Raw genomic sequence first — 18249 nt, forward strand, 5'->3', positions numbered from 1 at the left:
CATTCTTTTGTGGGAAACAGCATGAACATGGAGAACTAAATACAAAACATGTATCAAGTAAATTAGATGCAAAGAAATTTCTACAGAGGAAGAGGAAACTAGAGATTCTAAGAAGCAGAGGTAAGTGGGAGTACATTCCAGGCATAGATGTTAACCTGTGCAAAATTAAGGAGATGGGAGATGGAATAGTTATTTCAGGGAAGAGCATGCAGACTAATTCAGTTGGAACGTACAGCACATGAAGCAGAGAGATGTAAAATATGTCAGGAAAGATGGGGAAGAAGTAGATTGTAGAGGGGCTGCTAGGTGGTGCAGTGGATAGAGCACCGGCCCTGGATTCAGGAGGACCTGAGTTCAAATCCAGCCTCAGACACTTGACACATACTAGCTGTGTGACCCTGGGCAAGTCACTTAGCCCCAGTTGCCTCAAAAAAAGTATATTGTAGAGGGATTTAAATCACAAGTAGAGGAGTTTGTATTTTATCCTAGAGTCAAGAGAAAGTCACTGGTCAAGAGAGATCATAGCTCCTACCTATTGAGTTGCTTATTAAAGTTCCTTTATTTTATTTTATTTTATTCTTATTTATTTTTTGTAGGGGTGAAAGTGGCTCTTATCTGCCGTGACAGGAAGTTTGATCCTTTATTTCAGAGAAGCCAGACATTGTCTGCTTCTCCGCTGCAGTCACAAGGTGTTCCTGCCACCCTGAATATTTCTTGGCATAGTAGCATTCTATCCTTGGAACCTCTAGGGCTCTGAATTTCCTTAAAATTCTCAATTGCTTGTGAGCAAACACAGAAGCCTAGAAATCCCTCAAGAGCATCTTGTTGTTGAATGATTTTTTTTTTAGTCATGTCCAACTCTTCATGACCCTATTTGGTGTTTTCTTGGCAAAGATACTAAAGTAGTATGCTATAGGGGCAGCTAGGTGGCGCAGTGGATGGAGCACCAGCCCTGGAGTCAGGACTACCTGGGTTCAAATCTGGCCTCAGACACTTAACACTTACTAGCTGTGTGACCCTGGGCAAGTCACTTAACCCCAATTGCCTCACTTAAAAAAAAAAAGTAGTTATGCTATTTTCTTTACCAAAAGAGCATCTTACTGTTTTTTAAAAAAATATATTATGTTGCTGGAAATTGGGTATTGTGGATGGAGAACTGGCCTCTGAGTCAGGAAGACCTGAGTTCAAATCCTAACTTTGATACATCCTGGATCTCAGACAACTCGCAAAAACTGTAAATTGTAGAACAATTAAAGATCTTCATTGGGAGAGGGAGATTCCTCACCAAGAGTTCTCTAAATAAATGAAAAGACAGGTCCAAATAGCAACAACAGCAACAATTCACTTACTGGGTGGTTTCCTTTAGGGCTCCTGACTGCCCTTACTGTACTCATAAAAGGATAGTAGGTGAGCTCTCTCTGGCTCAGTTTCTCTCTTTTTGGGTGACTCATCACCATCTGATATAACGGGAAGTTTATAAATGTTGTTGAAATGAACAAAAACATCTGGTTCCCATGCTACTTGGTATGGCTTCTTGGCCATGATGCTGATATTAGCAAAATACCTGAGAGGAATTTCAAAGGCAAAATAAATAGCCATTACGTTTTTACCTGTTTAAAGCAAGCTTCCACCAGATTGGGAGGGAACATGTTCCTGTGAAGAGAGAAAGGACATCATTGGGAAAATATCCTGAACAAATTCAGTTATGTCCCTTTACTACCTCTTCACCTTTTCAAAGGTGAAGGCTGATTTGACTTATGGCAGACAGTGGGGTGGGGCTGGAGGGAAGGGAGCCGGGGGAAGAGTCACCAGTGGGGCAAGTGGTCATACCTAGGCAACAAAATTTCAAGTACCTTTTGTGTGCAAATCACTGTGTTAGGTGCTAACCGGGACCCTAAAGGTTGGATTTGGTTTCCTTAAGATAGCTAAAGGAGCTTATAGTCTATTAAGGGGATAAGACACTAACACAGATAGCTAGAATACATAATATTAGTGTGATATGAAGAGCACATTAGAAAGTGATAAAATCAAGAGATATCTGAAGCAACAGAATCATAGACTTAGAGCTGAAGGGACCAACACTGTCAATTTGCAGATGGGAAACAGAGGCCTAGAATTTGACTGGAGTGTAGTGTACAGATAGAGAAATAATATGAAGTAAGGCTGAAAGGGTAGGGTGCCATGAGATGATAGAGGGCCTTGATTGCCCAGAAAAGGAGGATGGAAGCAATTTCTGTGAGAAATAATATAGAATAGATGACATCTATGTTGGATCGCCAACCCCTTCTTGTCCTTAAGAGTAGTCTGGCTACCTAAGGGGTTAATGTATTGTGATCCCTTTGATATCATACCATGTTTTCCTCCTCCATGAATGAGAAAGGACTCGGGAGAAGGAAGTATGACCTTAGACAAATTCCTTTACCTCTCAGGCCCTTGATTTACCCCTTGTGCAAAATTATTTTGAAGACCCTTTCTGGCTCTGACATCGGTAATATAAGAAATCTGTGAGAGGCTGGAGGCTGATGGAGAGGATTTGGAGAGCCCATAGTATGCCATAGGTTATGAACAGTGGTCTTCAAGGAATCTTCTGTATATTCCACCCAACCCACGGTGCCAACACCAGGCTCAGATCTCTGACCCCTTTTCTCTTTCTTTTTTTTTCTTTTTTTTTTTTTTAATTGTGAGGCAATTGGGGTTAAGTGACTTGCCCAGGGTCACACAGCTAGTAAGTGTTAAGTGTCTGAGGCCGGATTTGAACTCAGGTACTCCTGACTCCAGGGCTGGTGCTCCATCCACTGTGCCACCTAGCTGCCTCTCTGACCCCTTTTCAATGGCTACCACTGCTCTCAAAGTTGTAATGTGTGCTAGCGTCTCCATGAACACTAAGAGCAAGTACTAAGTTCTAGGAGACTCCAGACTTAATGTTTCGGGTAAAATGGTTTACTATGCACCTCACCAGAAGTAAAGGAGAGGAAGGAAAAAACTCAAACTCGGCCTTGGGGTAAAGTTCTATTATTAGTTATGTTATTAGGTACACAAGTACAGAGAGTGCTGACAGGTCAACCTATTTGGTTTTCCACAGACAGACATAACATGCTTTATAATTTTCCCTAAGGTTAGATTTGGTACTGGCCCAGAATAGTGCAATGATCTTCCCCTTACTCATGAGGGGGATATGATGATGTAATATTATTATATGTAGTCTTCTAAAGAAATACAAACCTGTATTTGGTTTAGTGGAATGTTAGATTTGCAGTCAGAGGTCCTTGATTCAAATTCTGATGACAATTTATTGCCTATATGACCTTGGAGAAGACATTTAACCCCTCTTGGCCTCAGTTTCCCCATTTGTAAAAGGAGAGGATTACACTAAATGATTTCTGAGATGCTTACTGTCTCTAAATCTATGTTCCTCTAATTAGAAGGGAATTCTGTTGGGAAAATCTATTAACATTCTTATTAAAGTCAAGGCATTTTGTCACTGTAAACTTTTGAGAGGAATTAAGTTATGACTATGGTCACCATATTTCCTGAACACATAATTGGTTTGACAAAGGATTTAATCAGTCTTTTAGTTTATGGGGACAAAGCTGAATCTTGGACTCCCAGAATACTTGAGCTTCTCTGGACTATGGTCCAAATTCAGCCATGATTTAGCTACTTAGTCACATGAAATTGGGCAGATTCAGAGTTAAGTACCCATTGTTGATTGATCCCATTGGATGCCCATCACATCAGAGCTACCGATATACTATGAATTGAGGAAATCCAGAAAAAAGAACTTTAAGGGAAGTTCATCATTGGGTTCAGGATCCTGGATAAGAAAGAGTAAAGTGATCTTCAAGGTTGTACAGAGAACAGCGTGAGTAATCAAAGCTCTGGGCTGAGATTATGGTGCCGCAGACTACATGGACTCAAGGAAGGGATTCTAGATTCCAGGATCAAGTTGTTACATCTGACTAGAGAATTTGCTTCAGTACACAGAAGCTGAGGCATGACAAGAAACAAAGTCTAGGACCTGAGGTTATTGAGACCACCAAGAGCCAAGTGAGAATTCATTCCCAGAGACCAGAAGATCAGGAAGAGAAATGTTTGTAGGCTAAGTAAGGAGGAGGGAAGTCTTCTTATTTGATGCAGTCAGGTTGCTAAGAATAGGACCCCAATTAGCTCATAGCTGAGGGGACCGTGGGTGAAAGTGGCTACTTACAGTCCTGAAGCCAAGGGGAGGAGGTGTCATCTGCAGGCCTGGGATTCTCATTCCTGGAACTAGACTGAGGAGTATATGTTCTGTTTCTCAGTGTAGAAAAGCTGAGAAACATAACAGTTTTGACTAACCAAATCCATCATGTTATAATAGAAATAGCAGTGATTTAGAATTAGAAGATGAAGTCTTACATCCAGGCTGTCCCACTTACTACCTGTGTGACCATGGGAAAATCTATTAGCTTCGCAGGGCTTGAGTTTCTACATCTGTACAGTGAGGAGGTTGGATGAGGTGGCCTCCATGATTCCTTCCAATTCTGTATTTATGATTCAATTAGTTAAAAATCCTAGTGATTGGGGCAGCTAGGTGGCACCAGACCTGGATTCAGGAGGACCTGAGTTCCAATCCAGCCTCTGACACTTGACACTTCCTAGCTGTGTGAGCCTGGGCAAGTCACTTAACCCTCATTGCTCCGCAAAAAACAAAAAAGAAACAACAACAAAAACTCCTAGTGATCGATCTAGCTTCCAGCCCAAATGGGGAACAAGATCGTAAAGAAATGGTTTTTAGCAGAGGCATCAAACATATGGCCATGGGTCACATTTGGCCCTAAAATGTAATTGGTAATTATTTAACAAAATTTAACATAATATTAATATGTGGTTTTCTAAGTTAATATTGAACAACAGGGGTCCTTGTGTAGACTTAGTGGTTCCAATTTCTATTTGAGTTAGAAAAAACTGGTTTATGGACTCATAGATCTATACATAGAAAGGATATTGGAAGTAGCCCCTTCCTTTTACAAATGAGGAAACGGGTCCAGAGATGTCAAAATGACATTCAAAAAGTCACACAGCTAAGAAGTGGGAGAGCTGGGATTTAAACTTGGGCCTTCTGGCTCCGAATCCAGATCACTTTCCACTGTACCATGATCTCTCTTCGGTCCAACAAGAGAAGGCTAATAAAGAAAGAACAAGGCCTAGATGCTTGTACCTTTGTATAGGACCAAGATTATGCCTGTATCCTTTTTCTCATCTTGTTATTTTTTTAACTTCTAGGCTTCCCTTACAGTGTTCCATAGAAAAAGTAAAGAAGGATTGTATACTGTTTTCAGGGAGCAAGTCAAAGGAATAGGGGAAAGGTTATTTGTTCTCTTAAGGGCAAGACTGGGTGGGTGGTAAGGCATCCATTTTAATAGGCCAAGTAGTGACAGAAAGATACCAGTAGGGGGCCCTAGTGAGTAAAGAACTTAGTCTCATCAACAGACAGAAGCCAGACATGCTATACCCTGCCTTTATGGACTGATGAGAGTCACATGTAATCAGCAGATCGTGTATACATGGATGCTACTGAAGTCCTTAAAAATTATCTTCTAGGCATTGGATCCCATGCATGTATGTATATTCCTAATTTCCTTAGATGAGCCCTTCTTTCAAAAATAAAACAAAGGTCAACTTCAGCCTTGCCCAGATGTCATCATCACAGATTCATAATTAGTAGCAAACTTATGAAGTTTCACTGTATAAATATGTAGCTGGGTTGGAGTTCTCAGGTGACCTGTGAGTATGAGGAAGATGAAATTCCTGGCTATAAAAAAAGGGGTTTCATTGGTGAATATGGGAAAGAAGATTCTCCATTAGTATAAGAAGGTGCATGGTTTTAGAGCTTAAGGGGACCTTAGACTTGGTCCAGTCCAAGAATATTTAACCTTTTTTTGTTTCATAGACCCCTTTGGCAGTCTGGTGAAGCCTGTGGACTTCCTTCTCAGAATCATGTTTTTGAATACATAAGGAAACTAATTGTTTTGAAATAGAGTTATTAAAATATATAATTTTTTAAAACCATGCTCATGGACCCAAGGTTAAGAACTCCTGACCTAGTCCCAAGAGATTGAGCCACTTGCCCAGCATCACAATAAGCAGCAAAACTGGAATTTGGAATACTATGATTCAATTACAGACTTTGAAGTCAGGGCCTTCCTTTTTTTTTTTTTGGTGGCAATTGGGGTTAAGTGACTTGCCCAGGGTCACACAGCTAGTAAGTGTCAAGGGTCTGAGGCTGGATTTGAATCCAGGTTCTCCTGAATCCAGGCCCAGTGCTCTATCCACTGCACCACCTAGCTGCCCCAGGGCCTCCCTTTACCTTGACATACCCAATGGATCTTTATTTCATTGGCGGAGGGGCGGTTAGGGTGGAGTGAAAGAGAAGAGAGAAAAAGAAAGAATGCCATGTCAAAAAGATGTTTCATGTGAAAAGTGGCATCACATGGTCTTTCACACATGTCCAGTCCTCATCCAGGTTCTGATCTTGGGAAATAAGAGAGGGCTCGCATGCTAGTGAACCACCACATACACATGGGCTTCATTGCAAGGACATACCTGATTAAGTCAAGGAAGGCGTCTGCAGCTGTCACTTGCACAATTTTGCCTTCTCTGTGCATGTTCTCCTTTGAGCCTTTCCCAGGATGAATGATGATGACAATGATTATGCCAATCACCACAGCAATGATTGTTGTGGTCATGTAATAGACCACTGCTCTCATTCCCATCTTCCCTGAGGCCTTACTATCTAGGGCAGCCATTCCTGGTAAAGGCAAACACAAGGAGATTTGTTTTATAGCATCAATCAACTGAGTGCTTCTATGGGAAGATGATTACTCACTCTCCCCCACCCCATGTTCTCCCTGCTCCCCAATATTGGGGCTTGGCTCATACATGCTATGAGGGTTTGGTCTCCCACTTAATCAAACCATGGGTAAAATGACCCAGTTATATTAGGCTCAAAGAGTAGGTCAGCATCAGTTGGCTCAGAGAACAATTTTTTCCTGCCTGTTAAATAGATTCCACATCTCTTAAATTAGACCAAATAAAAATCCAATCTTCAGTAATGCTGGGCTGGGACTCAGTTCTTACACAGGTTACTATTATTTGATGAAGGGAGTGTGTGTATGTGAAAGTCTTATTCAGTTCTTGGCAGAATGGCCAATAATGGGCAGATGGAGTACCATTAACTTCCTTCAAAATGTGTAGCACTGTATGTATAAATACTTTCTGGGGGCAGCTAGGTGGCACAGTGGATGGAGCACCAGCCCTGGATTCAGGAGGACTTGAGTTCAAATCCGACCTCAGACACTTAACACTTACTAGCTGTGTGACCCTGGGCAAGTCACTTAACCCCAATTGCCCCACAAAAAAACAAAACCAAACAAAAAACCAAACAAAAATAAATAAATACTTGCTGCACATTTTGATCATTTTGATCTTTTATTCCAATCACCTGCTGATCTAACTGCAATTCAGATAGACAGATAACCAGGTTTCAAGTTTAATTCTCTCTGCCAATTTTGACTGCCCCTGGTACTCTACTGCTACTGACCCAGAAAAATCTGTTCTCCTCTCACTCCACCTTCTGGTTCACAGTACACAATAGTGAGAACCACTTTGCCACCTAGCAAACTAATTAACTTGAGCAAGATCCCAGATTCTCTTTGTACCTCAGTTTTCTCGTAAGGTATTTCAATGAGATGATCTCTAAAGTCCTACATCCTAACATTCTATAACTCTTACCTTTTACTCTCCCTTAATTCCTAACTCCTATCTTCAGATTTCACTTCTGACAGGAGGCAATTTGCATGAGAAAGGGTGGACAAAGATGCCAAGCATCTTCAATTTGCCCTAGAATATGGAATACATTCTAGCTGAAAGACAATGGAAACAAAACAAACAGAAAGTTTGAAATAATCATAAGAACTAAGGATTGAGTATTTCCATATAGGATCTATATGAAATTAAGGTATCAAGACATCTTTGATGGTGACTTCCTAGAGGGATAGAGCCCGCTATATTTTCTATATAACGGACACATATAAAACAGCTCCTTATGTTTCCAAAGAGCTGTCAACATCATTGGTTGGTTGTCTTCTATCTGTTCTCCCTTCTTTCTTCCTTATGAGTCTGAGAAACCCACAAAAATATTAGAATCACCTCTCTGTTCAACAGTATTTCCTTCTGTTTCCTAGAATCAGCATGTGAGAGCTAGAAAAGACCAACCTTCTCACCTTAGAGATGAGAAAAATTCATTTAATTTTTTTGTGAATATGATCAAGATCTCATGCTGTGCCAGAATAGGGGCACTCCTGAAAGTAGTGGTCCCCGAAAGTCCCTAGAGGATGGTGATCATGAAGTTGAGGGGATACAGAAACATCACAAAAGGACTAGTTGAAGGAAGTAGGGATATTTAGCCAGATGAAAAGGAGCTAAGAATTGTTTCCAACCATGTTGAAGAATTGTTACCATTTGAGAGATTTGATTTCTTTTGCTTAGATCTAGAGGTTATAGTCCTAGACACAATGGGTAAAAGTTACAAGGAGGAAAAATTGTGTTCAACATAAAGAAAACATTCCTAAAAATTCAAGCTGTCCCGAAGTAGAATGGTTTATCTTGGGATATAATGAATTCCTTGCCTCTGGTATGTCTTTAAGCAGAGGCTAAATGAGTCCTTCTTAGGGCCACTGTAGATGAGATTTGTGCTTTGGGTAGACATTATAATATGATTTCTGAAGTCCCTTTTACAATTTAGTATTTAGGTATTAAAAACATTTGGGCCAAGTACTGAAAAAAATAAGGTTTCGACTAAGGGTGTTGAGTTGTCTGTAAATCTCTCTCTACTCACCTGCCTCTCACAGCTCTCACGATGAAACAAACAAAATCGATGACCAAAAATTGTTGAACCTTAGGGACTGATTTCCTGGTATCCTCCCGATATCTGTCACCATCTTTCCTCTACCTTCATGCTAATCTATTGTGGCATGGTTTCTAGTTCCTTCATCATTACATCATGACCACCTTCCTTTTGGGGCTCTCAGGAGCATTTCTATTGATTATTCTGACCCAGAATAAACTCCTACTAACATCCATAAAAATAAAATCAAGTATTTTTTCCATCTATAACCTTTATTGGATATCCCTTATCTGTAACCCTAGAGAATCATAGAATTCTAGAGTAGAAAGGGGTTTTAAAGATCATCTAATCCAGTGGTTCTCAAACTTTTTGGTCTCAGAGCCTTAAAAATACTCTTAAAAATTATCAAGGACCCCAAAGAGCTTTTGTTTGTGTGAGTTTTACAAATAACAATCTTGTTATTATTATGAAAATAGTTTTGACAACATGGACAGGGGTCTGCAGACTATTTTGAGAACTTCTGGTCTCATTAAATCCCCTCACTCGAAAAATGGAGAAACTGAGGCACAGAGAGGTGAAATGACACAAACCAATTTATCCTTCCTTTATAAATAACAGTATCCATTCACAAAATGGAATGCAGGGAAACTAATAGCCTTCATGGGAACTAAAGACATGACCTCGGCTTCATCAATGTACATACACCAACTCACTGAGCTACCCAGTCAGTTACAATTTAGAGGAGAAAGAAAATATTAGCTGCAGCCTTGAACTGAGCCCCTTTTATCCTTGCCCACTCTTTCCTGAAACCCAGCAGAAAATTTAATTACCCCACCACATGCGCCCATTCATTAGGTCGCTGCCAATTTACAACAGTTCAGCATACAATCAAAAATGGGCCAATCCATGTTCAACCCAAATCCCAAGTCTGCAGCCTCTCCCTCCCACCCCTTCCCTTTTCATTTGTTGGTCTGAATCACATCTTGGACTATCTCTGCTTTCCTGCCCTTGCAGCGAAGAGTTTTGGTGACTGTTTGTTTCCTTTGGTGCCTGAATTGTTCACCACTTGAGACAGAAATTCTTTAGTTCTTTCACTGTTGGTCCAGCACAGTGGCATCAGCAACACAATAGGCCGGATATCTCTCATAAGTGGTACCAAGCAACAGGAATTTCTTTTTTTTTTTCTTTTGCCTTCTATTTTGTGCTCTTGTTCCGGTCTCATGTTAGTTCTTCCTCCATGGCTCTGCTCTTCCTCCAGTGCCCTCTCCCTCTTCCCCCTCCCATTCTTGACTTATAGCTACTCAAAGAGAGAGCTGGGTGTTTAAGGCAGTTGCATTGAAAAGATGTTCCATAAAGTGTGAAATTAGAATGTTTGGGTTAGAAGAGAAAGGGGAAGATGTTCTAGGAAAGATAAAAAGTCCACCCAAACCTTGAGTTATCTGAGCATGGTATTTGGAGGGAGGGGAGAGGGTAGAGGTTTTTTTTAAAAAATGACCAACTTGAGAGCACACTGGTGGGGAGGGTGGCATTCTTATCTCTCTTTACTCTTTGGGTAAGAAATAGCTGAAAGATGAATGACTCTCTTGAAGACACACTGGATTCAAGTCAGAGGATGTGGGTTTGAATCTTGACTCTGCTCCTTACTAGCTATGTGACCTTGGGCAAGTCACTTAACTCCTCTGAGCCCCTGGTTCCCTCATCTATAAAATGGAAGAGGTCAGATGAGATAACCTCTAAGGTCCCATCCCAGCTTTAGATCTTAGATCTTAGAGTGCACTCTAACTTTCAAATATAAGATTTGGGCAAAGTGGCACAGTGGATACAGTACTGGGCCTGGAGTCAGGAGGAGTCATCTTTGTGAGTTCAAATCTGCCCTCAGACACTTACTAGCTGTGTGACCCTGGGCAAGTCACTTAACCCTGTTTGCCTCAGTTTCCTCATCTATAAAATGAGCTGGAGACAGAAATGGCAAACCACTCCAGTATTTTTGCCAAGAAAACCCCAAATGGGGTCATGAAGAGTCAGATAGGACTGAAATGACTGAACAGTATATGTTCAGTTAGTAAATTAAGGAAATTCCCATCATACCAAGCTACTGGGTAAAGAGTCATAGGGTACAATGACTAGGAATATGGGCTCTAGGGGATCAGGCTTTCAGGAACTGACAGTGTCTTTAGTACATGTCACATGAGGATAGAGGAAGAGCTGGGTAGCTAGTATCTCATAATCCTTCCTTGCAATAATAATGACCCCCATTCTTATTTCTTTGAATATGAACTCAAGTTTTTCTACTTACTCCCTATTGTTACCTTAGGCAAGCCACTTAAGACCCACCTTTCTGGGTTTCAGTTTCTCATCTCTAAAACTAGTGGTGCAGTTTATATAATCTCAGAGGCCCCTTATTTACAAAATGAGGAAGTGGGACTAACTTATTCCCAAGGTGTTATCTAACCCTAAATCTATGATCCTAATCAGATAAGAAGTTTCTTTAAATCCTATAATGGATCTGTGACATATGTCTTACTCTTTATTTTTTAAAAAGGATACTACTTAAGTAAAATTGAAATCCCTTCAAAAATTGTATCCGCCACTTTAGCACAGTGTCTGGCACATAGTAAATACCAAATTGATACTTTTTCATTTTTTCATTCAAAAAGATTCTCCTTGAATGCAAAGGGGAAAGAACCCTAGCTTTGGTGATCAAATCCCACCTCTGTTACCTGCTATCAAGCCACCTGACCTCTCTTAGCCTCAGTTTTTCTCATTGCTAAAGTGACCCCTTTCAGGTCTAAATTCTATTATTCCAGCAGCCCAGGGAATGGTAATAAAGTTAGCTGGGAAGCCTCAGCCATGGAGGGAGGAGCCAGTAAGAGCTGCTATGGCCCTAGCCAAGGAAGAGGCCAGGGGAATGTGTGTGTTTCTTTATTAAGCCAGTCTGAAGTTTTCTCCCATGGGGTGCCTAGTTCTCACTACTGATTTTGCTACTGGTTGCTCCCCTGTGCTCGCTCGCACTCTCTCTCTCTCTCTCTCTCTCTCTCTCTCTCTCTCTCTCTCTCTCTCTCTCTGTCTTTCTCTCTGCCCCCACCCTCCCCTTCCCAGTTCCTTTCTACCTCCTTTTGTCACAGTTTTCCCTGTCCCCACCCCCAGGGCCCTTTCAACTCTAGCCACCCCATTTTCCCAGAGAGGCCTGGGAAATATACAGCATGAAGGCCTACTGCATGTTGTCAGGGCAACGGCAAGCCAAGCATCTACAATTTGTACACCCGAGGTCTGAGAGGGAATAGCCTCCTGACTAATAGAGGACAGACCAGAGAGGGGTTAAGAAGAAGGAGAGCGGATGAGAACTGAACAGAGCCCCCCCCCCTTTCCCTCTGGCTCTCTCCTTGAGGCTTCTAGTCCCATCTTCCTCCAAACTCCCATCCCTGCATCCCCCATCATCCACCCTGCATGGAAATGATGGTTGAAGGGTAGAATCAGTTAAACCATAGACAAAATAAAGACTCTAAAAAGCAGCGCTCAGAAATGTCAAGGACAAAAGAGACCAAGGCAGTGGGAACTGGACTGAAGTTCTCAGAAGGGAGCACCAAGGTCTTGTAATCAAGAAAATGAGGGGGGGGGGCTGGGAGGAAGGGGAGGACATCAGTGGACATGTAGTTAATTACAGGGGCATGATAAATAAAACATGTAAATGTAAACAACATACATTATTTGGAGGGAGTAGCAAAAATAAAATTATGCTAAGTAGCAGAATCTTTTTCCTTCATTCAGCCTAGGCTTTCACAGGCTTGGTCCATTGAAAACATCCTGTCCTAAGAATGGGATCGCATCCTGGTTTTAGAAGTTGGTATATGAGCTCACCTTAGTGTGACTGGTTTCCCCCAGCTATGATGATCTTTATGAATCCTGGACCTTCTTGATCCTACCCCTCCCCACCTTCTTCTTCTTCTTTTTTTTTTTTTTTTTGGTGAGGCAATTGGGATTAAGTGACTTGCCCAGGGTCACACAGCTAGTAAGTGTCAAGCGTCCGAGGCTGGATTTGAACTCAGGTATTCCTGATTCCAGGGCCGGTGCTCTATCCACTGTGCCATCTAGCGGTCCCTCCTCCCTACCTTCTGATGGGCTTCTTATTCATTCCTGGCCTCTTCAGAATAAGTTCTCCATGGCATCAGAATGGGAGGGTGTTCACCTGCCCATAGCAAAGCTGGGACTAGAACCTAGTAAGCATCCTTTTCTTCTGTCACATCCTGACAGCCTCCAAAGAGTAAGAACAATCCGTGAGTAGATCACCAAAAATTTATTCTTGTTCTTTGTGCTCATCTATGGTAGGCCCTGGAGGCTGGGGTGTATGTATGTGGGAAGTGCTAGTGGTAGAAAAAGAAGACGACTTAGTCCCTACCCTCAAGAAACAGAAAGCATAACTGTATCTTTAATTCCACAAAGCACTTTTTTGTTTCAATGATCTAGATAATTTTTTACAGAAATAAGATTTGGTAGTAGGAAAACCTTGAAATATTCAGATAATTGTTGCCATTTGCTGCTTTTATAGATGATATTTTTGCATTGAATTTGAAATAACAACCTAACCATGAACCACAACTCAGTTTTACTACATTCCACAAGTACGTAACAGTGAATTTACGTTTGGCTCTACTTATTGTTACTCACTTTGTTGTGACTCTGTGGAAAACCAGAAGCTTTGTCCTAGCCAAGCCCTGAAGGACATGCCCACACTAAGAACGCTTTCTTAAGACTGCACTTCCCAATGATTATGGTCTTACATTTTTGAACTCTTGAAAAACTGTGGCTTATAAATCAACATGTCTCTGCACACTCTCCCACAACAACCCCAGCCACAGATTTTCAAAACATGACATCAAAAAGAGAAAGCTTTTTCTGTTAGGAATTGTCTTCCCATTTATCCCCACTGACTTTTCACTTCTCTTCCAGGATGGCTGTTTTGGGGCCAGAAAAGTTGGGGGGAAATGGTGATGCCAACTGCTGAGTCAGGAATATCACTCCTTTTCAGTTTTTGTATTATTTTAGATGCATTCTTCCCTCACAATGTGTGCCCTAAACACTAATCTAATGAAAGCCTCCTGTTCTTCACCCTTCTAGGATTTCAAGATGGGCAAACTTACAGAGTTTATCATGAGGAAGCACCCTAACAGATACTGTATTGACCTGAATAGAAGGTGTTTGATTTGTTTGTGGGTTTTGCAAAGAAAATAAAAATTTAGAAATACAACTAGCTTTAGATTCATAACCATGAAGTACAGGATTTGAAGTGTGGGATGCCTGCTGGAGGATGTGGACCATGGAGGCAGAATACAGGATATGAAGTATAGGTTGGAGTGGGGGCAGAATGGGGAGAGGGAATTGAGGAGCTCAGGATGTGGAATGTGATATATGGGATGCACAGCATGGGATATAGGACATGTATCCTCTATCCAAAGCTTCTGTTTTTCCACAGTGTCAGTACATGGTATGCATGTAGAGAGTTCTTATGGAAGGGCATGACTGGGAAGAAGAGAGTCACCTATCTCCAGCTACCTACTGCTTAGACACTTAAGAAAACAACTTCACCAGGAAAGCAGGATATTTAAAGGAGAAGAACAAGTTCAAGGAGTGTGGTGTGTGTGTGTGTGTGTGTGTGTGTGTATGTTTGTGTGTGTGTATAAAAACAATGATGAAATTATTTTGCATCTCCCATCAAAAAGTTTGTTAATTTTTTCAGTGTTAAATTATTTAGTGCTGGCTCTTTACAAAGCAAGTTTTAGAGATGTCTATAACTATCTAAATCTGCAATAGAAAGTAAAATGATAGCTAGCTTATTAAAGGGAGTTGCAGAAGACCAAGTGCTTTGAAAATGGTATGTCTATAACAGCAGGACCAAACTCAGGAGGGCAACAAGCTAAGCTAATTGGAAACAAAATAGTTGCCCAATGTTAGGGGAGTGACTAAATAAATTGTGTATAGATATAATGGAATATTTCTTTATTTTAAGAAATCACTATGGGCAGCTAGGTAGCACAGTGGATAAAGCACTGGCCCTGGATTCAGGAGGACCTGAGTTCAAATCCAGCCTCAGACATTTGACACTTACTAGCTGTGTGACCGTGGGCAAGTCACTTAACCCTCATTGCCCCACAAAAAAAAAAAGAAAAAAAAAGAAATCACTATGGGGAATACAGAGAAAACATAGAAAAATTTATTTGACCTGATTCAGAATGAAGTAGAATCCTAAAAATCAGTACATGCTACATATAACATGTGTGCGTATATATGTATATACATATTATATATATGTACACAATGGCTTCACAGTATAAAGGGGACAAACATAAAAAATAAATCAAATGCTTCATAATTATTATGACAAAGGCTGACTCTAAAGAAAAGTGGAGAAAACACATTTCCTTCCCTTTACTGGAGAAGGGTGTTTATGAGTGTGGAATACCATAAATGCTATCAGACACAGTTGATGTGCTGAGTGGTTTTGTTGACCTTTTCCTCTTTCTTTTAAAATCTTTGTTACAAATACAGTAAAACCTCATTAGGGCTCCACTAATTCAAACTTTCTGGCAATCCATTCAGGGGCTGAGTTGGATTTTACTTTGTTTTATCTGTGACCATAATGAATAGGATAAAGAAAAGTTTAAACTACTTGAGACGATTTTTTTAAACTACCGTTAAGTACTTTGGAAGTCTTACATTGTCACTGTTACGCTGGTCAACTTAAACTGGCTCATAAAAGCCATTTGTTACATTTTCAATGTGAGCATTTCCATTTTGGCAGTCCACAAATGCTACACATCACAAGAAAGTGATGGAGGAAATGTTAACAGATTGAACTTAAAAACATGCCATGCTTTTAGGAGAGCTGATTGTTAAAGATTTACCAGACCCTACTTTATACTTGATAAATTAATTAGAAATAATAATTACTATTCATCAAATAAAGAAATAAAACTAACAAATTAAAGTACAGGCAAGTCACTTAGGACCGAACATATAGAATTGAGGGGATTTTGGAGATCATCTATTTCAATTCCTTCATCTTAAAGATAAAGAAATAGTGTTCCAGTGAGGTAAAGGGACTTGTCCAAAGTCATATAGGTAGAAAATAGTAGAGTCAGGATTCAAACCCAGAACTTCTGACATCAAATCCAGTGTTCTTTCTACTGTATGTATCATGCTGCCTTTTCTAATTCTCTCTGGATTTATGTCCTTATCTGTTGGCATTGGACAATATGATCCCAAAAGTCACTTCCAGCTCTAAAATTCAATCATCTTAACTACTTAAGAATGTGTGTGTGTGTGGGGGGGGGCAGCTAGGTGGTGCAGTGGATAGAGCACTGGCCCTGGAGTCAGGAGGACCTGAGTTCAAACCCAGCCTCAGACACTTAACACTTACTAGCTGTGTGACCCTGGGCAAGTCACTTAACCCCAAATGCCTCACTAAAAAAAAAAAAAAAAGAATGTGTACCAGGTACACATTTTTCAGCTCAGTTCTCATTGCTGTATATATTTGAAGATTGTAAAAATGCTTTTGTTTACAAATTTCTGTAATTTACAGTTGCCATAAATTGAGATTAGCTTTCCCCAATTAGTCTCCAATAGGAAAACTTCATAGTAGTCTGTATAATGGACGTGAACCTATTTGGGAAAGAGTAATAATATCAGTCCAGTATCTTCTGAATGTGTGTCTATGAAACTGTGGCTAAGGTTGGAAATTTATGGCAAAAATGCTACTGAACAGCAGTTAAGAAAATCATTAGTACTGTTGGTCATCAGATGTGTTTCTCCTTTTTCTCTGTTCCTCCTCCTCCTCCTCCTCCTCCTCCTCCTCCTCCTCCTCTTCTTCTTCTTCTTCTTCTTCTTCTTCTTCTTCTTCTTCTTCTTCCTCTTCCTCCTCCTCTTCCTTTTTCCTCCTCTCTATCACCTTTTCCTCTCTCTCTCTCTTTCTGTCTTCTCCACCTTCATCTTCTCTTTCCTTTATTTATTCTTCCCCTTAGAAACCAAGATCCAGAGGAGTGCTTAGACTTGTCCATGGTCACACAGCCAGGCAACGACAATCAAAACTTGAACCTTCTTCTGACTCCAAGTCTTGGGCCCTATCCACTACACTTGGCTCACCACCCCCGAAGACTTGCCTGTAACTGGTGGCTGCTATTGATTTTATTTTGTCTGTCTATAAATGGGAAAACTCAGTCATGCAAAAAGTTGAATCTTCAGACACATAAGACAACAAATAGAGTGGAGCAGAGTGGTGGGAATTGGGTCCCTCTGTAGTCAGTATTAGGGAACTTAAAAGAAGAGGGGAGTGTACTTTTTTTTAGTCCTGGTGGGGGCACCCAAGCTGAAGAAGTTGCTGACCTCTGGCTTGCGGCCAATTCATTTGAACATCTAAGGAAACTGTAGTTCCTTAGAGATCAGAGCTTGAAAAAACCCAACAAACAGAAGTTTGAGTAAGGAGGCCCATTTTAAGTGGTGAATCCCAATGAAGAGCTTCAAACAATCCTACAAAGAGCTGAGCCCAGTCTAATTGTGCCCTATACACACTAAATCAAAGCTCAAGTACTTTCTCACTCTTTTTTCATCCTGGCCTCATTTTTCCTCTCCATTATGCCTGCTAATAATGTCACAACTCTGGCCTTTTCATTAGCCTGGGATGCAAAGTACCTTTAAGAGGCAGCATTGCATGAGAACGGCAAACGTGCGTGCTGGTTGTCCAGACGTGCAGTTGTGACGGTGTGGTATTTGTGCAGGGAAATCATTTTTAAAATGTGACTCTTGCTCTCTGTCAACAACCCAGTCTTTTTGTACTGCCTATAGTGTTTTATAGTGAATTGCATTGATGTCTTGAAGAAAGGTAACGGGGCTAAAAAGAAGAAGAAAAAAAGAAAACAGAATAGTCTTTTGAAAGATTGTTAATGGAAATTTACTGGAGGGAGCCGTGTTATTAGTGGCAGACGAAGTCAGCTAAATCGCTTTGCTCCCTAAGTCTGGTAGCACTGAGCAGTCAATTATGTTCTTCTGGCGGCCTTCCACCTGTGCAAATGAATATTCCACACGGTGGAATAATAGTCAAGGAGGTGAAACTGAGGACTCCGTTTAGCAGTTACTCCTTCATGCATCAGAGGCCTTGGTTTTTAAGGCATTTTATTCCACTTTTTAGCTGAAAAGCATCTCTCCTAGGCAATGGTTTTTTAGAGGTCCCTTGGGTGGTTGAGAGGTTTCTTTCAACACACAAATGTTGACTCTTGAATAGAGTCTTGTTACACCCCGATACCACAGCACTGCCACTGTAACGGTAAGGCAATGCCTACCACGGGGATTTATTTCCTCTCTAGCAGCAAGGTAAC

At 40.8% G+C, this 18249-nt stretch overlaps 1 protein-coding gene across 1 annotated transcript in view; it reads right to left on the reverse strand.

The window, feature by feature from the left end:
• The window catches only part of SLC1A3 (solute carrier family 1 member 3), a 108429-nt gene that overhangs the window by 24334 nt on the left and 65846 nt on the right, over window positions 1-18249 (reverse strand). Inside the window, exons 4-5 of the mRNA XM_043963197.1 lie at window positions 6583-6787; window positions 1611-1653 (exon numbers count right to left, since the gene is read on the reverse strand). Coding sequence (XP_043819132.1) covers window positions 1611-1653; window positions 6583-6787 — 248 coding nt within the window. The remainder of the gene's footprint in view (window positions 1-1610; window positions 1654-6582; window positions 6788-18249) is intronic.

Source organism: Dromiciops gliroides, chromosome 1 (assembly GCF_019393635.1).
Source record: "Dromiciops gliroides isolate mDroGli1 chromosome 1, mDroGli1.pri, whole genome shotgun sequence".
NCBI lineage: Eukaryota > Metazoa > Chordata > Mammalia > Microbiotheria > Microbiotheriidae > Dromiciops > Dromiciops gliroides.